The 27,606-nt window shown below is 35.1% G+C and overlaps 1 protein-coding gene across 1 annotated transcript in view; it reads left to right on the top strand.

The window, feature by feature from the left end:
- Positions 1–27,606, top strand: part of Ost48 (dolichyl-diphosphooligosaccharide--protein glycosyltransferase non-catalytic subunit Ost48) — a 98,580-nt gene that overhangs the window by 21,128 nt on the left and 49,846 nt on the right. Inside the window, exons 4-5 of the mRNA XM_090391409.1 lie at positions 11,207–11,310; positions 13,661–13,755. Coding sequence (XP_090247535.1) covers positions 11,207–11,310; positions 13,661–13,755 — 199 coding nt within the window. The remainder of the gene's footprint in view (positions 1–11,206; positions 11,311–13,660; positions 13,756–27,606) is intronic.

Below are 27,606 nucleotides of genomic sequence, written 5' to 3'. Positions count from 1 at the left end.
AAAAATAATTTTCAACTTGTGAGTGTGACATAGGAAGTTATCTTATACTTTTCTCTCTGCATATTGGATAGGAGTGCACCATGATTTTTGGCATGTAAAATTAGAGGGAATTACTTGTGAACTGATAATCTGGAGACAGGAATCATTTATGTATGAGTGGTGGGTTTAAGGGGGAAGAAAAAGATTATAAAAAGAGGGAGATTTGGTAATAGAATAATAAATATCTCATAATTCCATTTTTTTGTAGGTGAATGGTGCAGTAAAATGCTATGGGATAGGATAGTTTACTTAAGCTTATAATCTATAGTCATGATTCTGACATGCATTATTATAAGGGAACAGAAACCATGTCAATTAGAATCATTCTGCAAAATAATATTTTCTGTTTTATTATAGCTACACAGATGGGGAAAAAAGGCAAGCTGATCATAGTGTATATGATAACATGATTCATCTTGGGATGGCACAAATCATATATACATTGATGAAGACTATATGTGCAAAACATTTAAGTTCAGAGTTAATTTCAAAGAAAACTCTGCAGATTTATTGATTTTAATTTTGGGAATTGCCTGTGGTCAAAGGTAAAAATAAGAAACTAAAGCTGTATGCAAAAATCTGCATTTTACATTCTATTAAGTATATTTTTTTCATTGTACTCCATAACACAATATGGTCTTCTAAATGCATTCTGTATATGCAGTACCTACATGCATCTATTGTGTGTGTGCATGCATTGTGTAACTCATTTGAGTGCTCTAGAACACTACACCAGAAGTAAGACACATTTCTTTCACTTGATAGTTGTGTCTAAAAGTTGATTTTAGATGTTTCCAACATTAAATTTCCAACAATCTGAGTCTTCTTTCAGTAGACCAGTTATATATCCTACCTTTTGTTCTGCCATCTATATATGGTATCATCCAATATACATATATTTATGTTAATGATGTCAAATGTGTGGCTGCAGAAATGGAGGAGAATGAAATGTATATCAGTAAAGAAATAATGCGCTTAAATGTTATCCTTCATAGGACAAAGCACGAAATTGAAAAACTGCACAAGCAGTAAGAGTTAAGCAGGACTGAAAAAAAAAAAAAGAAGCAGGTGATCCAAAAGAATAATAAAGACCAAACAAGAAAAACAAGTTAAGGAGAAAGTTATGTATGGAGATTCAATAATCAGGGGAGAACTTAGCGAAAGTGTAATACAGTTATGTTTCCCAGGAGCAAAAATTCACGATATTAGCTACACCATCCAGATGCAAAAAGGTAAGTCAAAGGAAATGATTATCTTGGTTGGTACCAATGATGTGATATGCGAGAAGTATTCTATGAGGAAGGATGTAAAGGAGTTGTTAGAAGAGGCAAAACTGAAGAGCGAGAAAGTGAAGATTATAAATCTCCTACCACTATGATAGAGGCGAACTGAAGAGGAGGGCATTAATAGCCAATGAGTCTGTACATAGATTGTGCAAAAGGAATGATGTAGAATTTGTGGATCTATGGTCTCTGTTTGGTGGAAAGAAGGATTTGATATTGCAGATGGACTGCATCTGAAAGGTTTTGGTGTTAGATGTCTGGAGAGAGAGAGCTTTTTCATGGAGCATGCTGATGTGCAAATTCAGGGAAACTTAAACAGTTAGGGTGAAAGCAAGTGAGTTTGTGTGAAGGCATCCACGAAGGGAGTGAGTGTGAGAATGACCAAGTGAGGAATCTAATCTCTCAAGCAAAGATATTGAATAAAGTAGTCAATTTAGAAAGTAACGGTGGGTGGGTAATAAAGGGATGTTGCTGTTTCTATATGCTAATGCCAGAAGTATCAGGAACAAGAGAGAGGAGTTTTTGGCATTGGTTAGTTGAACCTTGCCAAAAGTTATAGGCATTAGTTGGCTAACAGCAGATAATGTAGTTATAAGGATTGAATGTGAAGGATTTAGTATTTTCAAGGAAAATAGAGAAAATAGGATGGGAGGAGGAGTACTACTGATGATAGCAGCTGAATTGCAACCAAAAAGAATAGGAGATGGGCAGGAGGGTGGCTGTTCATTTGAAGTAGTCTAGTGTGAGATTAAGACCAATAAGACAAAACATACAGTTGGTTGTTGCTATAGGCCAGGGACTTCCACAGATGATCTGGAAGACATGCATTGTCAAATTAGTACAAGTACAGGTTGAGTGATTATTATGGGGGGCTTCAACTATGGAGATATAGACTAGAAGGAAGAAAGATCATATGGCAGAAAGGAAATAGAATTTATACACCTGCTGAGGGATAATTACTTAAGGCAGCATGTGGTAGAGGGTACTATGGGTGGAAGAGTATTGGACTTGGTCATAGGATCAGAAGAGCTATCCATAACCAAGGTGACAACATTGCCTCCAATTGGTGAAAGTAACCATGCCGTCTTGACTTGGGAGATCGTAAAACATGAGAAATATTCTATCAAGAAGGGGTATTTGTGGAACTACAAAGCAGGTGATTGACATGCTTAGGAAAAAGCTTAAATGTGTACCATGGCATTAAACACTGCAGGGTAAGAACATTAGTAGTGCATGGGATATAGTTAAGGGGCATCTAGAGGAAGCATATTAAATTCTATACCTAGGGTAAGGAGGGTTAATCAGGTAGGAGTTAGATGGATGAGTAATATCACTAAGCACGAGCTGCAGAAAAAGAAAATACTGTGGAGGGTATATAAAGAGAAAGGTGACCAGCATGGCAAGGAAGGCAGAATCAGATAATGAGAAGAATTTAGCCGAGCAAGCCAAAGGAAATCCCAGAGTTCTTTTGTTATGTGGCAAGTAAGAGGAAGAATGACTGGAAGATTAACCTTAATGAGTGATGATGATGATGATCACGAGGAGACAGAAGCAGATAAAATAGTTGAGTTACTGAGTGACCACTTTGCAAGATACTGTATGAGGGTCAACATGGTTTTGTGAAGGTTTGGTCATGCCTTAGTAATATACTAACTTTTTATAATCGAGTAACAGCTGAGTTGGATAAAGGAAATGGCTACACGATGATTTTGCTGGATTTTGAAAAAGCATTTGACAGAATACCACATGGAACACTGTTACACAAATTAGAACAAATGGGGATGGATATGACACTGGTTAAATGGATAAGAGAGTGGCTTCTGGACAGTTATCAAAAAAGTGGTATATGGAGAGGCAGAATTGAGGTGAAAACAGGTGACTAGTGGTGTGCCACAAGGTTCAGTGTTAGGACCATTGCTGTTTAATTTGTACATAAATGATATAGGATATAGCCTGAAAAGAAATTCATTTGTTTACTGATGAGGCGAAATTAGGTAAAGTAAGTTATTCAAGGCGATGTGGAGAACTTGCAAGAAGATCTAAATAGGCTGTCAGTATGGGCAAAAATTAATGGGTTCAGTTTAATGTCGAAAAATGTAAAGTTATGGATTTTAAAATAGATTACAACCATGTATCACATTGATTGCACTGTACCCCAGGCAATGGGTGAAGCTAGAGATTTTAGGGGTGGTGGCAGACAAAGAGTTAAAGTTTAGAGGATATATTGCTAAGGTAGCCCATAAGATTACTTGGTTAGTGAAGAACACATTAACAAGTAGAGATAAGGAAGTTGTAATTCCTCTTTATAAGACCTTGATATGCCCACACCTGGATTACTGTGCCCGAGTCTCGTCCCCTGGGTTTCTTAGAGATGAGGAATCAGTGGAGAGGATTCAGAGGCGAGTGGCCTGTGGAATGTTCCCTATGAAGATGGATTGAAGGTATGTGGGTTGCAGAAGTTGGTTGATATTAGAAAAAGAGGGGATATGATAGAAAGATTTAAGTTGCTTAAAAGATTTTATAGGATAGATGCAGGGAAATGTTTCGGCACTTGGCTAGAGGGACCAGAACAAGGGATCATCCCTGGAAGTTGAATAAAGGTGTTGTCAATAGGGAGTGTAAGGACTAAATTTTTTGCTTGGAGAGCGGTGAATGAGTGGAATCAGTTGCCAGAGTCAGTTGAGTGCTTTTTTCTGTTAATGGGTTCAAGGAGAGGTATGATAGATTACGTCTTCTGCAATGAGTCTTTGTGCTCCATGGAGGTGCTCGTAATAATAATTCAAAATGTTATTTAAAAGGTATTTTTAAAATTCTTAATGGAATATGCCTGATCAAGGAGAAATTATAATTTTTTGCATTGATTATTATATTTGATTAACATGTTTCTATTTTGCATAATGTGCTTGTGGGATGAATTAATTGCATTAATCAAGGCCAGCCTGTAATATTTATTCTGAATCCTCTACCTTTTTTTTTTTTTCTTTACCAGTGATGCACGCATGCATAACTAGTTTATATGTAATTTTTTCCCTGTCATAGTAATTTCTTGCTCATCTATAATATTATAATTGTAAATTGGACGTTTATCTATAACAAATGTATTTGTATTCATGCTGCCTGTTCTTTTCCTTAATGTGCCATACACAAATGGTTTGCATCTGATCCATGCAGGGTGAAATATAATTACTATATTATAGAAATTTAAACATACCAACCAATTATAGACATTCTCATATTCGTTACCAATATCCTGAAAGCAACAGATCCTTCTACATTGCTATTATTTCTTCACATCATTTGTGACAATTTGTTATGTCATACCCATTGAGTGAGTATGTAACGATACAGTTTGTATGGTGCCTGCTGTGGATGTTAAATAGCAGCAATCCAAGTATAGAGCCCTGTGCTACACTGTTAGTCACCTACCTTCTTCAGGATTCTGTTCTATAAATGGAAAAGCCTGGTGGAGGGGCAAAGGAGTGTGTTAAAGGTGGTATTGAGATTGTGGATTATAGATTGAAGACGTCTGGACTTCACAAACTAGTAAACAGGAGAAAGAGGGATGATATGATAATCAACAAAATTCTGAAAGTTCATATAGAGGACTAGTAGATGGAATTTTTCTTTTTATAGAGATTAGGGAGATGATGAGAGGACATCTGTGGAAGTTGAGAATGTGTGCAATCAAGAAAGGGATGATATAACTCGATTTTCCTCTCGTAGATCAGTGTTTAATTTGAATGGCTTGCCATTGGAGGTGGTGAATGCATGTGAATGAATTCAAAAAAAAAAAAAAAAAAAGGTAAGTATGACAACTGGTGCCATATTGTATTCCTATCCATCTATTCCTGATTTCTGCCTTTGATCATCTTTTATAATACTGAAACCACCACTTCTAGGATAGTAATTGTTCTGTAATTTACAAACTCTGTTTTGGAGTATCTTTTTTTTGTGTGACAAAACTGTTTTTTACTCTTTTCACTCCCACAAGACCTTGCCAGTGCTGAGATGTGAAGTAAAAGACTAATCAGAAGCATGTACATTCTTGTAACATGCAGACCAAAATCCCATCTAACATTATTCACATTGCACTTCCATCTACCTTGGTTTTTTCACCAGCATCTGTCACTGCACACATTCATTCAGTTCTTTAGTAAGTCCTATTTCATACATTTTCTTTCTGTTTCTCTTGCATCAGCATTCCTTCCATATCACAAATCTCATCCATTTTAATCTGGTAATTACCACTTACCAACTGATTGATCACATCTCTCCTTTTCCTTCTATCCACTGTGCTCTGTAATTTGCATTCTTTGAATCCTCATATTCCACATTCCAGAGACTAGAAACCATCTCATTATCCTTTTGAAAATCTGGCAGGCCAGGTTTTCTTGTCAATATCCTTATCCACTGTGTTGTCCTCACAATTTCAACAAAAATGTCCATGAAAATTCAAATCCCTATCCACCACAATCCCCAAATCCTTAATCTCCTCCAAAATATTCCTAACAATCCTATACTTGCATCCCATCTTTGCTTCCCAAATTTTAACACCTTACACTTTGCAACATTAAACTAACATCCACACCCTCACCCATTCAGACAGTCTGTTTAGTTCCTCTTGCAAAGCTACACATTTGGTCTACTTCTCATAACCCTCCCCAACTTTGCATTGCAAACAACCGTATATCACCATTTAAACCCTTTCCAATGTCATTTATGTACAAATTAAACAATGACCCAAAACAGACCTCTGAGGCCTGCCACTAGTGACTTTGTAACTTTGCTCTTCTGGGATATCACTCCCCCTACACAACCTGATACAGACAGCCAATCTCCAATCCAGTGCACGAATCTACTATCCAACACCATATGTTCCAATTTAACTATTAGTTTGTCATGTGGTAATCTATCAAAAGTCTTTGCAAAATCTAAATATACTACTGTATATGCATCCCCTTTGTTCAATGTATTTGTCACCTTGTTATAATAAATAAGTAGATTGCTAAAACACGATCGTCCTTTAGCAAACCCATGCTGTCTGTTAAAGAGAATTCTACTGTTATCCACCCAGTTCTGAATCCTTGTCTTCACTAGCTTCTCCAACACCTTGACCACAACTCTAGACAAGCAGATCAGCCTATAATTTTGAAGCTTAGTCTTATCACCTCCTTTATTAAGTGGAACAATTTTGCCATCTTTCCATTCTTTTGGGACCTAGTCTAATCTAAGACATGTTAAAAATGTACGTTCACTCCCTGGAACATTCCCTCAAGTCACGTGGTGATATACCATCAAGTGCCATGGTCTTGTTGACTTCAAGTTTACTCAGTTCCTCATATATCTTCTCACTCATAATCAGTGGTTCTTTCCCATTCCCACTGCTCTCAAGTTCTGCATTATGTTACAATCACAAGGATGGAATACTTTAATGAACTGCTCATTTAACATCTCTACTATGTCCTCCCCAGTGTTCATCATTCTCCCGTTATCATCGACCAACATCATCCTCTCATAATCAGTCTTCCTTCTACTGGCCACATATCGGAAAAATTCTCTAGGATTTCTTTTAGCTTCATTTGCTTACTGCTGTTCATACTACACACTTGCTGCCCTTACTAAGTGACTGATTGTAACTGATTTTCTTCTCATCTTGTGCAAACTCCACAATATCTTCTAGATTGCACACTTCACTTTTTCAACCATCCATTTTATGCTTATCTTATTTAATCTTATGACCTTTGGAATACACTAATTCGTTGCCTCTGCCAGATAATTCTTGAGTATAGACCAAGCAGCATTGATTTCCTTCCCATGCAATTCCTCATTCCATGATGTTGCTGCTATCTGCATCCTGAGTTTGTCATAATCATCTGTCTTATAGTTATAACTCTTTCTCACAAAAGTCCTGATATGGCTGGCCACCACCCAAATGATCACTTCATGGTCACTTAGATAGTGGTCAGCCTGGTTCGGCCATGGTCATCCTTGTTCAACCATGTCTCACTCATACCAACAATTTTTGGGACGAATGAACTCTGTTAATGCTACAATTTCATTCCTTGTTTTGAATACTTCTATCATTTGCAAACATACACACTAGCTTATTTCTGTTTCTATAACAAGTCCCACAATCCCACTTCTCAGACATTTCTCCTCTACACTGTCTGCTGTTCATTCCTGTTTATCATCACTGATATTACACCTCTCTCCAGACCGAAATGTCACCTCCACATCCTTGACTGTCGTAATCCTTTCTTGCACACTCGCTGCTCCTGAAACCATCATGTACACTTTTCACCCTGACCTCCCCCGTTTCCCTGTGTTTCCACCTGTATTCCCTTCTCTCTTATTCTCTTCACTTGTTCCACTTACCTCTCCATTCACCAACTTGCCTACCTTACTCTCCTGCTCTTCCACAACATCACTTGCTTCCTCAGGTCTTACATTCACTTCAGTCATTCTCTCTTGCAGCAACAGCTTCTCCAACTGACTCACATCAATTCTATTCAAATATAGTCCATCTCTTTTATACAACTCTATCTACCTCTCAAATGAAAGAAAATGAATTACTTTCTTCTCACAGAACTCTGCTAGCATACCATTCATGATCTTTGCTTGCCTTCTCAACTCATCATCATACCTGGACAACATGCTTACTACCTTACCTACCGCACGGTTATCTTTCACTCTTATTAACAGCCTCATGACATCCCTCCTTACATTCTTATTACCAGTCAAATCATTTGTGTCAACTACCACTAAACCATCCTGCTCATTTTACCTCCTGGAAAACAGACCTTGTGCTCCTTTTCATTCACCACACCTCTTATCATCAAATGTATGTACTCTCAAATCATTCAATATTTCTTTCAAATCTTTTGTCCCATTCTTCTTCACATTCATGTAAATCTGTAATTCTCCTCAGTTCATTCCTCATACATTTAGTTTTTCAGTGCCATTTATGCAAATTACATTTTCACTACTTTGCACATCTGCTGTCACACTGCTAACTCACCACTGTCTCTCATACCACTTACCACTGCTAACTTGCTGTTATCTATGCATGCTGTCTTACCAATTAACATCGCTAGCTCATCGCCACTTTCGCCTGCTGTCTTACCATTACTGCTCAAGCACTCAGCTATACTGTCAACTCCACTTATTCCATAGCTACATCCATGATCTTTTGCCTGCTACCACTTGCATTCAATGATATCTCATAATCCATAATTATGCTGCACTTCTTACATACCCAAACTCTCATCTCTCTCTTATTTTTCCTCTTCACATAAATATCTCCAATCTCTTCCCAATCATACATACTGCATTCACGGCAGCTGATCTTTTTCGAAAAATCCATGCCACTTGCATTTGTCTTTTGTGCAATCTTGCATTTCACTACCATTTAACTCTTACTCAAAGCTTGCATGCAAGAAACAAAAAAATATAAATACAGAATTGTAACTACACTGAACACCACATACCAATCACAACTGTCATGCTAACAATAATAAAAAAAAAACAATTATTGCTAATGCCACACAATTTTAAACTTATCATTTCACAGCTATCTCAAACAAACACAGCACTCTAGTGGCCATTAAATATAAGAAATTTAATTTTAAATATTTCAAGAGTATTAGTATATAAATCTAGAAACAGTGGTAAATTGAAATGCAAGTTGTGATTATAACTGCATTCCTAGCAATATATTGTTTTAATTTTATGTATGTGCTTGCAGTCAATTAAGATTAAAAAAAAGACATTGTTTTCTATAACACTAAGGGGGGGAAAACTTAAAAGAAAGGGGAGAAAACTTATTTTATGCAGTTTGTTTTAAAAATTGCAATTCTTCAAACTTAATGAATAGAAACATTGTTAAGATTTGGAATAATTGGCAAATTTTGTTGATAGGTTTGAAGGTAGCATTAGCGAAATGCTTGGAACCCTCACAGCACATTCATAGGCACTTTTTTTCTTTTTTTTTTTTTAAACACAAATAATAGGGATCCTGTGCATTTCACTTTAATTTTGTAGACAAGGAGAATTTTTTGAAGCATTGCTTAATGGTGAAGATTTTTTTTCTGAAGTACTTCTGGCCAAATTATGTAAGTCCTGAATTCTTATCAGATTTTTGACTACTGAATATTTTTTTAATGCGAAAAACTGATGCACTTCCCAAAGAAGTAGATTTGCAAGAAATAGATGACCATCAATTTCACATTTGGGTTGAACATCAATGAAAGGTATTGCTCCTCAAGACTTCACCAGGGCCTGCACAACTGCCAGTATTGACTGTACTCTTCATTTGGAAATACTTGGGTTTGAATTCTAGGGTGCAACGAACCTTTATCAGAACTTTTCAGCTAAAGATGAGTTAGCAGTCTCATATAGAGGTTTTGCAGGATTTTTCCTCCTGGAAACTCATGTTTAATTTCTGTAATAGATAATTTGCATTATCTATTACAGATAGGATTAGCTGCTTTATCATAAGTAGTAAGCTAGTGTCTAAGAAGCTAAGTAACTTGCATATGTCAGCTATTAAGCCTGGGGACATAAAATTTTCTCTTTTTTGGCTGTTGAACCACAAAAGGGGATGATGGGAGTGATTTTTAAATGAAATGTAGATCTTGATTCGTATGTTTGGAATTCCAAATGGCAAAAATGTCATCAGTTAACCCAGAATGCAAAGATTTTAAGATGGATGAATAAAGCAGATGTTCTCAAATATAGTTTGTAGTAGTCAGTGAGCTAATGTACTGCCTATGGCATTTTATTCAACTTGTTTATATAGTTTATTCTTCCAGGTGACATAACCGGATTTAGCAAATTTAAATAGCTCTGAGACATTTATTGAGATAAATGTTCTGAATCATCAGCAAGAAAATTTGAAAGGGAGGTGTGATCCTCACCATTGATATTGAAGGAATGAGTACTAAATGCATTAAATACTTAATTTAATGCACTTAATTTTGAAAGGAAATAGGCAGAATTTTGATTGTATGAATTTGAATAACCTGTATTAGGACAGAGAATGTCATACAGAAATTTTGCAATTTTATATTCAAAACTGCTAATACAATCAACTTTTGTTTTCAAAGGACAACTCAATTTGGAATTGTGGAAGAAGATATGGTATCTGGCATGATATGTCTTTAGTTTTTTTACTTTAACAATTGGTATAACATTGTATTATCTAAGAATTTATTAAGCTTATTGATTTAGCATTTTCATAGAAGATTCATCCTTCTGCTGTAATTCTTTGGATCCATGACTGTTGTCCCTGTAGAGATCCAGAAATACTAGATTTATGTTGTTTTTCAAATAACAATGGGCTTTTATTTCAGAAACAGGAATGTTTAAGCTTGACATTTTGTGACTAGAAATGGCTTTTGTGAATTTGAAGTGAAACAACATCTTAGCTCAATCACTAAGACTATGGAAGAATCAAGATATGAAAACATTTATGGATCATGCAAATCTGTGACCTCAAGAAATTATCTTCATTTCATCCTCTGTTAAAGGGTAGTTGGGGAGATTGCTAAATCTCCCTTCCCAGTAAGTTGGTAGCATGGCCATTTTTGTGAGTTTTTTTAGGTAATGCCCATATTTCTGATTAAGAATTTAAAAAAAAAAATTTTTTTTATAAGCTTTACATCTGCAGTTTGTGGTACATGAATAATTATATCTAATAATTCAATTTAAAATATCAGAAATATAAGGCTCTATTTCTGTGATTGTAAGATATGTTGGCTAGTATTTTATATACTTTATTATATTTTATTGTGGATGCTAATGTTGAATAATGGAAATAGGATTGGAAATACTGACGAAATGCTTAACATTTCTTCATTAAGTTGATTATTTTATTTTATCTTTAGGGGATGTCATAAGAGAATTGGCAAATGAATGTGGCTTTGAAATCGATGAGGAAGGAACAGCTGTTATTGATCATCTTAATTATGATATTTCAGATGATGGAAAAGTAAGCAACATAGTAATGGAATTCATATTTTATTAAATATTTTTTATTATAGATATTTCACTTAGTCATTTTTTCAGTATAAGTATGCTAAGTACTATATTCTCTATTTTAGATTTCAGTAGTTTGTAATGGATTTAATGTGTAGATTTATTCATTTGAAATGTTTGTATGGCATTTGGATTGCAAAATTAGCAGAATGCATAAAATATAAAACAGGTAATGATTCTTGAATCACAAATGCCTGTCCAACTTGTTCCAATCTACTCTGTGAACTGGGATAGTTAATACAGTAATCTGTTTATTCAATTTTCAAAATGACACTTTAATTAACTGATCAACTTCTTATACAGAAACATCCAACCCTTCAATTATCAGAGTTGCAAACTGTCTTTCCAGAGTGGTCGGATAAATAGGAGATTACTGTATATTCTAAATTTAAAATTTAATACCAATTCAAAATTTTTCTTTTATTATTGCTTCCAGTTATTGCAATTTGTGCATATTTTTAACTAAGTCAGCCAATTTCTTTTAGTCTGAAGATTCATCATTCCAGCTAAATTTAGAGTTAGAAGGAATGCTTGCTTCGACTTTAGCAAAAAAAAAAAAAAAAAATGTACAGAAGCATATTGCTTGGTGAAATAGAAGCACACTCTACTAAAGAAACAGAATCATTTGATTATTTTATTTTGAGTTAATTAAAAGTTTTATACATTTTCTATATTTTAAATCTGTTTCTGCTTTAACTTTTATTCAAAGGTGGTTGGTAAATTTATTATTATATTTGATTTCTTCTTTTGATCATTGAAATTTCCAGAACTATATAATACACACCTTTTTTTTATTTTAAATGGAGCATTTCTATTCCTGAAGCACTGAAAACCAATATAGCATCCTAATAAATTTCTGACTAACATTTCTTTTAAATGCCTGGATATTGTTAATTTTTGAGGGCAAGGATGAATGAATGAAGATGAAGAGTTAGTAGTCAGTCCAATTCAATCAACTAGCTCTCATTAAATAGCAGTAAAGATATTGAAATATTCAACGTTATTTAAATAATGCTTTTAAGTTATTTATGCTACTGGGTAAAATTTTAATTTTTAGCTACACAGTACTGCAAGTGCCTATTATATTCTATATCTAATTAGACATAAAGTGTTGGCATACTCAGAAGAATAATACATTTCTCCTTTGTCAGAAGGGTCTGCAGACTAAAGATGGAAGGAACACTTTCTAAGCCTTTTTAGCTGAAGCTGAGTTAATCTCTGGGGTGGTAGGTTCATCCCCCCCCCCCTCAAAAAAAAAACTTGAATTTTTTTTTTTCCTCCTGTAATACATAGTGGGTAGGAAAACTTGTCTCGTAACCTTAGCTTTTTAAGTGTTACAAATAATAATAATAATATATTGTTATTATAATTACTACTGTGTGTGTGTGTCACACCTTTGAGAGATTGGAAACCTTATAGTACATCAGTACTGTGGGCAGGCTAAGAAAATTTATATTTTTTATTTATTTTTCACATAACCTGGAAAATCTGTACAGATTGAACATGATGGAACTTTTCCAGGCCATTTCATGCCACTAATAAGTGGAGCAGTAGTCTCACACCTGGCATTGAAATTCATCTCCCATCCAAAGATAATCGTAAACATCACTGCCTGAGGCAAGATTTGAACCTGCACTCTGTGGTTGGACAGTGGGTATGTTAACTGCTTGGCCAGCCAGGCTGGCAAAACAAAGTTGATATAATTATTGGTCAGAGAGAATGAGTGACTGTAATTTTGTGACACACATACTACAATAGAGACAGAAATCATACCCATCATCACTCTGCATTTGCGTTTTTATATAATGACACCATTTTTTACACAAAATATTCATGTATGTATGTATGATATTATGTTGCACGCACGCACACACACACACACGGAATTATTCGTTGTACTTACTGTGAGGTCAGTAAACAATGTTATTATTTCTGACATTGTAATAGGTTATATATTTGGCTGACTTGGTAGATCATAAGGAATCGATTTAGCAGTTGTTTCTCATCCAAGCTTGTCAAGACAATGGTTTTATGGTGCTGAAGCTGAGACGTTCATGTGAGAAGTTCAGAAATAGGATTAAAGTTTAGAATGGAGGATACATTTTGTTGATTTTTGATTATTTCTATAATTACATAAGATGATATAAAATCAAAATACAGTCTTGAATATTAATAAACTAGAGAATATTTGAATATCATATTACTGCATATACTAATGTAGTAATATTATAATCATCAAACTGTTGATCACTTAATTTTTTTTTGTGCTATTTTAATAAAAATATCATGTTTTATCCTTTCAGCATACTCTGATTGTAGCAGATCCTTCAGATCTTCTTGATGCTCCTACTGTTGTAGGCAATAAGAACATTGCACCTGTTTTGTTTCGAGGTGTTGGGTAAGTGGGCATGCTATGAATTAATACTTTTGTTATATATAGGCTATAATGAGCTGTTTGGAACATAGATGCATGAAACCAAAAAAGTTTATCAGTTATGTTTTTGTTAGTAATGATGTCTTTAGATTGGTTTAGGATGCAAGAGTGCATAAATAATTTGAAATAGGAAGTGATCAAGCGCTGAGCAGGACCAAGAATATAATTTCTTGATATCTTTAATGTAAAAATGAGTATTGTTTTATTATTTTAGTTTACTGAAAGAAATTTCAATCTATGTGAATTGTAGATTGAAATATGTAAATTTTATTGTGGGAAAATGTAAAGAATTTTGAAAATGACAAAACTTTATAGACTGATTGATAAAACCTGAAGGAATTGTTGATTGAGTTGGCCACAGACGTATGTGCTTCTAGATAATATAAACAAAAATAAGAAAGCCATTAAGTTAAAGTAATCTAAATCATAGGTGGCCAACAGCAGACCAGTGGGCCGCAACGTGATTTTGTGCAACCCGCAGCAGGATAAAAACTGTATTAAATTATGTGTATTATCAATTTAGCTATTAGTTTTGACCCCAGATTTTCTGATTGATATACTAGTTATATTCATTATTTCTGATGACGGAAACAATTTATATTCTCCACATTATCTCCACATTATAGTGCAGATAATGTGCCAAAATGAATGAGGACAATGAGGGAAGAGTTGTTATTATTCAGAGAATTCATGACAGACTGAGATGCAGCGTATATGCAGTGTATTCACTATTGAAATTGAGTGATTTGCGAGTGCTGAACAAAAATGGTCAGAGATATTGTGTTAGAAGTGCTACATGTTTGTGTCAAAAGGGAGATAACAGTGTGGTGAATGTTTAGGAAACAGTAATAAATGAAGACAAAGTGGGTGAAAGTGTGAGTTGGAAGAAAGATATAACACAAAACACAAGTGATAATGGTGGATGAGAATAGCAATGTGGTTATAAGAGCATTGCTTGATAAATGTGCTTATCTACTTGCATGTAGCAGGTAGATTTTTCCCAGCTGGCAAGTAGCTGCAGACAACATAAACTTTATTTAATTTAAATAAAATCTAAAAATTAAATCCATCCACCAATTTCGTGTATTTTCGAGATGGATTGAATCCCCCCTAAATAGGAGTTTTGGGCAATTTAATGCAGCCAGCTTACCTTTCTTGTGCTGTATCCCTCACAGGGCCATTTTGCTGGAGGAAAAACTCTGTCCCCTTTGTATGATTGGCCAACTCACTTTCAATTGAAAATCCCTGATAAGGTTCTTCATGTCTTAGTAGGGATTCGAACTCAGGTCTTTCCAAAAAGGGACTTCGTCTGTCTGACTTTGCTATGGAGGCTCTGCACAGAAGCATATGCATCATAATAAAAGGCCATTCTAGTAACAGAAATTAATGTAATAAATTATATTTTCCAAAATTATAATTTACGGTTTTTACTGTTCTTATTCTAATTTTTCTCTCTTTGATTGGTTCTCACACAAAGGGAATCTTCTCCACCATAAAATGATATAGCACCACTAATCATTTTGTGGAACTCCTGTTAACTTCTTGAGATTATCATTAAAAAAAAAAAAAGGGGAGAGATCGTGGATGAGTACATTTTTTGTGTAGCAAATAGGATGTTGCAGAATTTATCAAGTCCTGTTAATGAGTGAAATAGTCTTGCACAGGATAAAATAAGCTAGATCATTTGAAGAAGAAGCAGCATCAGACAAGCAGTATGGAAGAAGAAAAGAAAGTTGAGAGTTAAAAAAAAAAAAAAAAAAAAAAAAAGTAAGAGAATTAACATGCTAAAAAGCCAAAGTAAAAAGACAACATTGAATGGTGATTTCATGATCCTGGGTGTACTTGATGAGTTTTTGATAAAATTGTACTTTCCTGGTGTATTAAATTAAATGATATTAATCACTGAGTGATGCCATCAGATTTCAAAAAGGGTTTGACTGGATGAATAGTATGGAAAGAGGATACGAAGAAGTCACAGGAAGAGGGAGAAGAAATATTGGGAATAATTTCTCTTGCCGAAGTCTTATAAAAATGAATTCAAGAAAGCTGTGATTGCATGAGTCATTGCATAGGTTATGTGTGAGTACCTGTGTAATGTTTCTTGATGGATGAATGAACTAGTATATACCTGATAGATTGCACATAATGGATTTGGAGTTAAGTGAAAGAATGCCATGTGGAAAAAAATTCAAAATAGTGAAAGAATGGATTTGTAAAATCAGAAAACTAAGCCATTGGAGAAAATGCAGGCTTTCTTGAGGTGAGCGTGAGAATGAGAAAGATAATAATATTCTGAATGCAGTTTCTCAGGTCTGAAATTTGAATAAGACACTCACTAAAACATTCAAAGTACCTTGTGGGCCTAAGAGGATATTGCAGTATATGTGCACTAACAAAGGTGGGAAGTTTTGGGCATTATTTAGCATGACGACCAAAATTTGTAGGTTAGTGAGACTTGGTTGACAATAGAAAATATTATCACAGGAATAGAATGTAAGGGTTATTATATTTTTTGAGAGGATAGCAAACACAGGACTTGGGAGAGGGATATTGCTAATAAAAGAATTTCAAAATAATTGAGGCTATTTGGTATGTAATAAAAGCCAGTAGTAGAATGGATAGGGTTACTGATAAACTGGAAAGTAGCAGAGAGGAGTCATTATGCATAATTTTTGATTTTGATGAAAGCAAGTTATTTTGTCACCTATCCTTTAGATGGAAGAAAATATATTTTTAAAGATTTTTTTTTCTGTCATCCAATTAATTATGGGTCATTTTAATTTGCAGATTCATAAAATTTTCAAAATTTTGGAGGGTGTAAAATTAATCTCAGCTTATTTCAAGATTGCCCAATTTCTGATTTTTTTTTTTTTTTACTGCAATATTTATATTCTCTCTCTCTCTGTTTGTGCATACATGCACACCACTACTTATTTGCATTTTCAGGCCAATTTCTTTCAAGATGGGCAGCCAATGCTTTAGGTGTTTGTGATACTCTTTCCATTAGCTGAAATTACCTTGGCTGATGTTTCTTTGACAGAAAAAAGCTCAAAATTTGCAAAAAAATTAAAAACAGTTGACTGAATTGCAAAAAAGTTGTGTGTGTGTGTGGGAGGGGATCCAAATAATAATAAAATCTAGAACTTATAAGCAATATTCCTGATAGTTGGCTATAAGGCAAAATTGGCCCCATTTTTTTATTTTCATCCATTTGGCCTTTTGATAATGAAGAAAATTTCAATTTTTTTGTTGTATATTTAGTACATCCTCAAGACACTTTTTTTAAGACCTCCTGAGTGTTGTGAAGGAATCATGTTGCATTCACATGATACCAGCATTAATTATTATTATTATTAAAGATACCAAGCAATTTTATAAGCTAGGTTTTAATCCTTTTTTTCCAAGGATTTGAATCCCACCTAGCTTATAAAATTGCTTGGTATCTTTAACATAGCATACCCAAGTTAAAAATCCTTCTACATCTTACTCTCATCCTGAGATTTTTATTTAATAAGGTCAAAGCACCTTGTGCAACTTGTTTAGGTAAAATTTATAAGCTCTGCATTACTTCGCCTTTGGCATTTTTATGGTCTGGCTCCCACTGATGAGACCTCGATAAAGGTCGAAACCGGTCTGGGTAGTGGCCCTTGCCTTTAATGCATAGCATCATACATCTCTGCAAGGGGATGTGCTTTGCATTAGGGGAAAATACTAAAGAAAGTGATCAGAGCTTACTCCACCTTTACCACGAGTTGCCTCAGACTTGCACTATGTGGAGGTGCAAACTTGACTTGTCTGTTTGCTTACTTGGGAAAAAAGAATTAAAATCTAGCTTATAAAATTGCTTGGTATCTTTAACATAGTATACCCAAGTTAAAAAACCTTCTATTATTATTATGTGACACCTCCAGGGAGTTCAAAGACTCATCGAGGGAGAGTGTGCCAACAGCATCGAATGATTGATCCCGTTCGAACTACTAACTGCGCTCAAACTTGCTTAACTTTTTGCATGAGCCATTAGTAGCAGAGGCGCTACCAATCGACCAACCTTTGCTGGCAATGTAAAAGTGGAATAAAAAATTTCAAAAATACACTTTTTTTTTTTTTTTTAACTTTTATAACTGTAACTTATCTATGAGGGCAATGTAATCTTATGTTGCCAATGTTTGATGCTTTATGTACCCTCTTTATGTGTTTCCGCTCATGAAAGGTTTATTTGTAAATTTATAGGACATTCGTACTATGGGTTAAGGATTTTTTTTTTTATTTCTGTATTTAATGATTTTATATAGATTTTTTTTTTTGTTGTTGCAAGGTCTGGAAACCAATCTCTAGAGACCAAACACAGAACTTTTCAAGCTACATTAGGTCTCTAGTAAGTGGGGTGGTCTTACACTGGGTGATGAAATCCATTTCCCACCTAAAGACAAACATCAATGCCCAGGGTAGGATTCAAACCCACCTGCAGCCTGTTGGTTGGAGAGTAGATGTGCTAACCAGTTGACCAACAAGGCTGGCAATATACATAAATGTTACTTTTTTTTTTTTTTCTCTCTCTTCCTTTTAAGCATTTATACAGTTTTACTTTTCATTTACTGTTTGTCACATAGTGCCACTCATGATCCTAATTGTCTTGATAGGCAGTGTACTAAATATGCTAGAAGATAACAACAAAAAATTTTAAACATTTTAAAACATTATCTTGACTAAGATAATGAAAATAAAATGGGACGAATTTTTCTTTATAGCAACCTATCAAGAGTATCAAGTTTTTTTAAAACATTAAAACATGATCACAACTCTATTTGGGCTTCAAATCAGCTTTTTTGAAAAATTCTCAAAAAGCAATTTTTTCATATTAGAAATGCTTCAGTCAAGATAATTTTGGACATACAAATTCCACTACGTGTATGCATTAAAACACGATCAATCAGACTTGTGGATTCGACTTGGGCATATAGGTTTTACCTATTAAAATGACAATAAAAATCAGAAATTTGACAATATGGAAATGAACTGTGATTAATTTTAAAACCCTGTGAAACTGTAAAAAAATTCTGTGGATCTGCCAAAATAAAAATGGCTGACATAATAGAATGTGAGGAAAAACTAAACAAAATATTTTCTTCTACCCTAAAGGATAGGGTAACCAAATAACTCACTTTAATCAAATTACAAAATTAGGCAGCTTCAATTTAATTTTTAATTTCTCACATGACAGATTCTGTAGCTCAGTGTTTCAACATTCTACTTGGTTTGGAAAGACCTGTGTTTGAGTCTCATCTTGCACATGAAGGATCTTTATCAGATCATTTCATGTGATGGTGAGTTAGTTGATTGTATATGGAGGTGGCAAAGTTTTTCCTCCTGGAAATTCAGGTTTTTCATCCTAACAAACTGGTCAGAAAACACAAATTAACATCCACAATACACCATGCAGATAAGATTAACTGACCCTATCAGAGTATTAACTAGGTTTCAAGGAAGCCAAGTTACTTTGCCATGACAGGTCATTGAGTACTAATATTCAAAGGAAAATTGGATACAGATGATTTCACATGGAATGACCCAAAGAAGATATGAAAGACATGAATTAGCTTAATGAGTACAGAGTGAGTAATCATTATGGGGACCAGAGATAGGCAGAAGAAAATGACGTGGGGGGAAAGGAAATGGAATTTATGTAGCTGTTCCGAGATAATTACCTAAAGCAGCATATGATGGAAGGTACCTAGAGTTGGAGAGTATCTGATTTGATGATGGCATCAGAGATTTCGTCCATAGCCAAGGTAATCACTTTGCATCTGATTAGCAAATAGGCTTTGTAACTTTGGCCTGAGAGAGTGCTAAGTATGTGGAATTTTCAATTTAAGGAGCAGCATGTACAGAATTAAAGATGCCAAGAAATTATATCCTTGGTTTAATCCTTTGCTTACAAGTGTAAGCAAGCAGTGTTTGCACCTGTGAAATCATTAATCTCTATATACATCAGTTGCCTTAGTATCCCATAATGCAAAGCACACCCTTTTGGATGTGTATAGTGCAATGCATTATAGGCAGGGCCACTACCTAGATCAGTTTCAACCATTGAGGTCTCATCAGTTGGAGCCAGACCCAGAAGAGATACCAAGGTTGAAGTAATGTAGAAGTCATATATTATCCATATATATATATGTAGTCAAAAGGTGTCACACCTTATTATTAAAGTATACTTTGGATTAGAGATTGATGTTGAAAGTTTTTTTCACTTGGTTATACTATAAATTAAAAATGCCAAGGAATTATATTCTTGGTTAATCCTTTATCCAAGTGTAAGCAAGAAGTTTTTATGTGAAGTATCTTCACAAGTGGGCTACTTGTATATAGAGGCTAATGACTCACATCAATTGCCTCTAAGTAAGTGAAAGGATGGGATGCTAAGGCAATTGGTATGAAGTCATTAGCCTCTATATATACACGTAGCCACTTGTGAAGGTACTTTGCATAAAAACTTCTTGCTTACACTTGGATAAAGGATTAAACTAAGAATATAATTTCTTGCCATTTTTAATTTATAGCATAACCAAGTGAAAAAACTTTCGACAGCATTTACAGAATTGTACATGCTGTCGAATCAAAGCTAGTGATTGACAAATTCAGGATGCAGCAGTGTTATAGCATAACAATTTGCAAAGCATGTATGGTGTATGGGAAATAGTCAAAGGGTATTTAAGGAAAGTGGTATTAGATTGCATGCCCAAGGTCAGGAGTATAAATCAGGTTTAGTAATAGTTGGTATCAAATTTCACTCATTTGATCTGAGAAATTTGTTTTTCTCAGAAAATAGCGAATTGATTTGAATGAGATTTCTTTTAACATAATGATGTGATTGATCCAAGAGAAGAGAAATTGTGCAGCCACCCCACTGTATTATTTGTATTCAAGAATGTGTAAGCATAGATGATCCATGACTCAAACAGAATGTGGAATATTAGCAAAGTGTGCTAATCAAAAATTGCAGGGAAAGACCCAAAGAAAGATATAGGAGTTAATGAAGTTAGGAGTGCTTCAGGAGATTCAAATGTAAGAGCTGATTACATCAGATATTTGATATATAATAGACTAATTTGAAGGAAAATTATTGGACAGAAACTGGTCATGAAATATCAAAATTGTATTGGACTGTTGTATGGTTATAAAACAAAATTTAAATTTAGCATCGATATTTCAAAGATTATTGTAAACATTTGGTTATTCCATTAATTTGTTATTATTAACAGACCTCCATGAAGTCAAGAGACTCACTGTGGGAGGTACCACTTTCACATGCACAGATCATCATGCCTCAAATTAAATGCATTCACTGTCCCTGTACTCATTGCAAGCAATGCATTCCACTCACTCTCCATGCAGAAATCTACTCCTCACCCCCTTCTTCACACCCACCTTATACAGCTTCCAGAAATGGCCTCTCGTTCTACCACTTCTCCAGATATTCTATGAAATATCTCATCCATATTCATCTGGTAATTACCCCTTACCAACTAATACATCTCGATCATGTCTCCCCTCTTCCTTCTATCCGCTAGTGGATAGAAAGAAGGGGGGAGAGATGATCTGTAATTTGCATTCTCTTAATCTGTCCTCGTATTCCAGAGACCAGAAACCAACTTAGTCAATCATCTTCGAACCCTCTCCAACATCTCATCATCCTTTTAAAACCTCCTGGCAACAAATCTGTGCATAGTAATCCATATGTGGCCTGATCATAGTCTTCTACAATGGAATCAAAACATTCTTATTCTACATGTCAGTGTTCTCCACATCATTCCCATAATCCACTGTGTTGTCCTCACAATTTCAACAAAATGTCCACAAAAATTCAAATCCCTATCCAGCACACAACCCCCAAATCCTTCATCTCCTCCAAAATATTCCCAACAATCCTATACCTGCATCCCATCTTTGCTTCCTATTTAACACCTTACACTTTGCAACATTAAACTAACATCCACACCCTTGCCCATTCAGACAGTCTGCTTAGGTCCTCTTGCAAAGCTACACATCTGTTATACTTCTCATAACTCTCCCCAACTTTGTTGCAAACAACTGTATATCACCATTTAAGCACTTTCTGATGTCATTTACATACAAATTAAACAATAATGGCCTCAACACAGACCTCTGGAGCATGCCACTATGTATGTGTATTTGTCACCTTGTTATAATAAATAAGTAGATTGCTAAAACATGATATTCCTTTAGCAAACCCATGCTGTCTGTTAAGGAGTGCTTAAGGGTCAAAGCTGTATAACCGAGAGGAGACCTCCACATAGCCTTTAAAGGAATGTGGAGAACCGACCAGGGCTTCTGATCTAACGTTCAATCATCACCTTCTCTTGGTGCACCCTGTTGGATATCTACCTGGATACTGAATGAACGAGGATAGGCCGGCAATTTGGGATTTAGCTGACGAAATTGTATTCTTATTGGCTTAAACCAAAATACAAAATGATGGTACAACATGACAAAATTTCATGCCTGCTGGGGCGTTTCCCGGTTAAACAAGACCACTGTTGTTTTCTCCAGGGAACCAGGGCAAATACAGAAAAGTCAGCTACTGGAACAAATACTAAAAATCCTAAAACTCACCCCAACTCAACATCACCAGAGTTCAAGATCAGTACTATCAACATAAGAAGCCTGAATGGCAAAGAAATGGAACTAGCTGAGGAATTGGAGAAGTACCAGATCGACATAATAGGGGTGACTGAAACAAAAAAAGGCAAAAACTGGAGAGATCTTTCTGAGCAATGAATACAAAATGTTATATTCAGGCAATGACAATCAAGGAAAAGAAGGAGTAGCAATATTATTCAACACTAAATATGAGGCTAATAATCTTCTTGAATGGCAGGCAGTCTCAAGTAGAGTGATGTGGGCAAATATGAGAATGGGGACTGGACGATGAGACTTATTTGTGCCTATGGTCCCACAGAAGGTTCTACTAAGGTACAAGTGGAGGAATTTTTTGAGGCTTTAGAAAAAGCAGCTGACACAATGAAAAAGGAAAAGTTGGTCCTTGTTGGGGATCTAAATAGCAGAGTAGGAAATGATTGTGAGACATACAAAAATATTTGGGAAAAATTTGGAGAAAAGAGCAAAGCTAATAATAATGGCAAATATCTGTTGGATTTCTGCTCAGGACATGAACTGGTTATTACTAACCATGTTCCAACATAAAAATGTGCACAAATTCACATGGGGGTGAAGAGGCTAGGAATAAGAAAAGTCTCATTGACTATGTTATTGTTGATAGTGATGTTTTCTCCCTGGTGCAGGACACCAAAGTGTACAGAGGATTTGAAATTGGAAGTGATCACTATTTAGTCTTGAGCAGGATAAAATTGAATTCCATATCGAAAAGAATAACGTAAGAAAGTTTTAAAGCGAATAAAAGTTGAGCAGCTCTCAGATGTGAACTGTAGACTAAAATACACAATGATTATTGAAGAAAAAATGAAAGAGTTTCAGAACAGGAACCAATCTTTGGAGATTCAGTGGCAAGCTTTGAAGAAAACCCTGCTTGCTTCTGCCAGAGAGGCATGTGGTGAGGTTGTCTGCAAGGATAGAAAAATCAGAACTCCATGGTGGACACAGGAAGTTAAAGAGACAGTGAAGGAAAAGAAGAAAGCATATCAAAAATTCCTGGCAAATAAGGCAGCTTGTGCTCTTAGAGAATACAGAGACAAATGTAAGAAAGCTAAACACTGTGTAAAACTAGCTAAACAAAAGTCATGAGAGGACTTTGGCAAGAACATAGAAAATAAATATCAAGAAGGTGGTAAGATATTCTGGAGGTTGTTGAAGAAGCTTAGAAATGGAGGAAAGAGCTGTAAAAGGAGTTAGAGATGATAAAGGTGACATGAAAACAGGAGAAAAAGATATCCTTGAAGTATGGAGTAATTACTTCGAAAAATTGCTAAATGAAACAATCAGCGATAGCACAGTGGTAAAAAAAACACTCAACAGACATATAGTCAGGAATACATATCCATACTTGAAGTAGAAAAAGCCGTCAAACTTGAAATGTGGAAAGGCAGCAGGAATAGATGATATTCTACCAGAAATACTAAAGTATGGTGGTATAAAAGTGTTACAGTGGCTGCACTTCATAGTTCAGAAAGCCTGGACAGAGAGACGAATTTCTGATGATTGGAGTAAAGCTCTCATAGTACCCATATATAAAAAGGGAAATAAAACTGAATGTGAGAATTAAGAGGTATTTCCCTACTGAGTGTTCCTGGTAAGATTTATGCAAGTATACTTGAGAAACGGTTGAAAAGAATTGTGGTAGAAAGGCTTGGTGAAGAACAAGATGGATTCAGGTCAACTAGAGGCTTTCAGGATCAGATCTTCACTTTATGACAAGTAGTGGAGAAATCAAACGAATATAACAAAGATCTGTATTTAAGTTTTGTCGATTTGGAAAAGGCATATGACAAGGTGCCAAGAGAGAAACTATTCAATACGTTACAGTTATATGCAGTGGTGAACGATAAGATGCTCGCACGAGCCCTTTGTTAAAGTTTTCTCAAATTTGCGAGTCCCTTGTTCTTCTTGTTTGCTTTTTTATTTTTTCAAAAAAAAATTTTTTATTTTAAACGTATTAAGCAACAAATTCATACCATAACCTAACAAAAATTAGTCTATTCGGCAGTGTATAGATTATTTCGAATTATTGTTTCAACTCCTCTATAACGAATGTTCCCAAGTTTGACAATAAGCGCATGCGCTATCTTTATCTTTGTCCCTTCTGGTAGCCAATCGTATGGTAAAATCAGTAGCCAATCAAATTTTTTATAAAAGATTTCATTCTTATTATATTTTGATAGTTAAAAAATGTTTTTGTTATATAAGATAAATTAACACAGTTGATTGTGTAAATAGTTCTTGTTTAGATCATGAAATATTTGTTTAAAAATGATAGCCATTAGAGGTTGATTGTCCTCTCATACTTTTTGATTGGAATTTGTACACAAGCTGTATTAATAAAAATTTTTGTGTGAAATACGGATGTTTTTTTGCTTGACGATGTGAGCCCTTTGTTAAAAAAATTTCCATAGCTCACTACTGGTTATATGGTTTAAATAGGGCATTATATCAAGCAATACTTAGTCTTTATTTGAGTTGTAAGTCAGCAGTTAGAATTGTAGGAAGTACGGGAAGATGGTTTAATGTTAAATCTGGTGTGAGACAAGGATGTACATCATCCCTCTATTATTCCTTATCTATATGGATCGCATTATGAAGGAAAGTGGTATTAAACACGATATCAAAATTGGAGATGTTAATGTCAGCTCTTTGCTTTATGCAGATGTTATACTTCTAAATAAATCCGCTACAAGTCTGCAAGATTCTCTGACTAAATTGAATAACTGTTGTAATAGGTATGGTATGAAGGTCAGTAATAAAAAGACAAAGACAATGAAAATAGGCAGAATCGTTGAAAATGTTAGCTGTGTTGTGAACTGAGAACCTGTGGAACAAGTAAAACATTTCAGCTACTTAGGCATGATTTTTAGTGAAGATGGTAAATTAAATATAGCAATAGACAACAGAATCAACAAAGCTGGTATGGTAGGAAGTCAATTGAATAAATTCATATGAAATAAGAGAGAAATTAGTCTGAACCCTAAATTAGCTGTATATACAAGACAGTGTTCAAACCAGTTTTAACTTATTGATCTGAGAGCTGGGTCAGAATTAAAACACTTTACCAAAGACTAGAAACCGCAGATATGAGAGTCCTGAGAAAGATTAGAGGCATGAACAGATGGCATCAATGGCAATATCACATTAAAAACGAGGATATTAGGAAAGAATTTGACATTGTCGGCATCCAGGAATGCATTAGCAGAGCTAATCTCAGGTGGTATGGTCACTTAAACACAATGGGCGAGGAAAGATTAGCAAAACAAGTGTTCTCTGCCAGGTTGGCAGGAAAATGACCCAGAGTAAGACAGAGATGTAGATGGATTGAAACTGTACAATGTGCCTTAGACAATAGAAATATAAGATTTGATAATGTTGGAGTCTTGACAAGTAACAGACTGATTTGGAGGAAAATTGTAGATAAGAAGTTAGTAATGATGCAAGTTTTTCATGTAGTACTATTATATTCTGTACACCCCTTGAGGGTAAATGGCAAGAATTTGATGATGCTGTCTGTTAAAGAGAATTATATTGTTATCCACCCAGTTCTGAATCTTTGTCCTCACTAGCTTCTCCAACATCTTGACCACAACTCCAGACAAGCAGATTTGGCCTATAATTTGAAGCTTTAGTCTTATTGTCTCCTTTATAAAGCGGAACAATTTTGCCATCTTTCCATTCCTTTGGGACCCCGTCTAATCTAAGATGTTAAAAATAAATGTACGTTAAAGCTGTTAACTCCCTGGAACGTTCCCTCAAGAAACGTGGTGATATACCATCAAGTGCCATGCCTTGTTGACGTCAAGTTTACTCAGTTCTTCATATATCTCCTCTTCTCTCACAATCGCTGGTTCTTTCCCATTCCCACTGCTCTCAAGTTCTGCATTATGTTACAATCACAAGGATGGAATACTTTAATGAACTGCTCATTTAACATCTCTACTATGTCCTCCTCAGTGTTCATCATTCTTCCATTATCACTGACCAACATCATCTTCTCATAATTAGTCTTCCTTCTACTGGCCACATTTCAGAAAAATTCTTTAGGATTTCTTTTAGCTTCATTTGCTAACTGCTGCTGATACTGCATGCTTGCTACCCCTACTAAGTGAGTCGCCTTCCTTGCTTGTTCTTTTCACTCCTCGTGTAACTGATTTTCTTCTCTCATCTTGTGCAAACTCAACAATGCCTTTTTCTTCTAGATTGCATTCAGTCATCCATTTTATGCCTACCTCATTTAATCTTATGACCTTTGGAATACACTAATTCGTTGCCTCTGCCAGATAATTTCTGAGTAGAGACCAAGCAGCATTGATTTCCTTCCCATGCAATTCCTCATTCCATGATATCACTGCAAGCTGCCTCTTGTGTTTGCCATAATCACCTGCCTTATAGTTCCACATATGACTTTTTCTCATAAAAGTCCTGATATGGCTGGCCACCACCCAAGTGATTTCTTCATGGTTACTTTCATGAACTGGAGGATGATCTGATATTTCATTTACAACATCTTCTGATGAGATAATCAAATCCAATATTCTCGATCCATGTGTGGCCTCTGTTACATACTGCTTAAGGTAGTTATCTCTTAAAAACTCAAATTCATTCTCTTTGTTTCCTGATGCTGTCTCTTCTTCACAGTCTATATTGCCATAATTGAAATCACCCATAACAATCACTCTTCTTATTACCTTGACCAATTTGTCTAAACATTTCCTTCTCATTGCCTTCCACATTACCAGGTCTATAGCAACACCCTACTAAACATTTCATCCTGTCCACTTCCACTTCCCACCATACTGCCTCAAAACCATTCTGTAGTTGTTCCTGTCATCTCCGTGTATGGGTACAACTCCATTAGTAGTTTTTCATCATCATCAATTTTGCTTTGTCTGTCTTCATGGAAGATTACATATCATACATCTCTATTTCTGTCAGAATGTCATCCTTGTTCAACCATGTCTCACTTATACCAACAATTTGGGAAATTGGAAAATTAGTAGTTATCAATGGTGAATGAAAATAACATCCAGTTGGATTTTAGAAAATTATTCATATTTGTACAGTAATATGTTTGCATTTTATAATTTTAGAAATTATGCGATTCTGTATCTTTTAGAA

Source organism: Typopeltis vanoorti, chromosome 4, assembly GCF_054136105.1.
Source record: "Typopeltis vanoorti isolate ZY-2024b chromosome 4, IOZ_Tvanoo_1.0, whole genome shotgun sequence".
Taxonomy (NCBI): Eukaryota; Metazoa; Arthropoda; class Arachnida; order Uropygi; family Thelyphonidae; genus Typopeltis; species Typopeltis vanoorti.
Note: the sequence above shows the minus strand (reverse complement) of the source record. Positions and strands in the feature narration are given on the sequence as shown.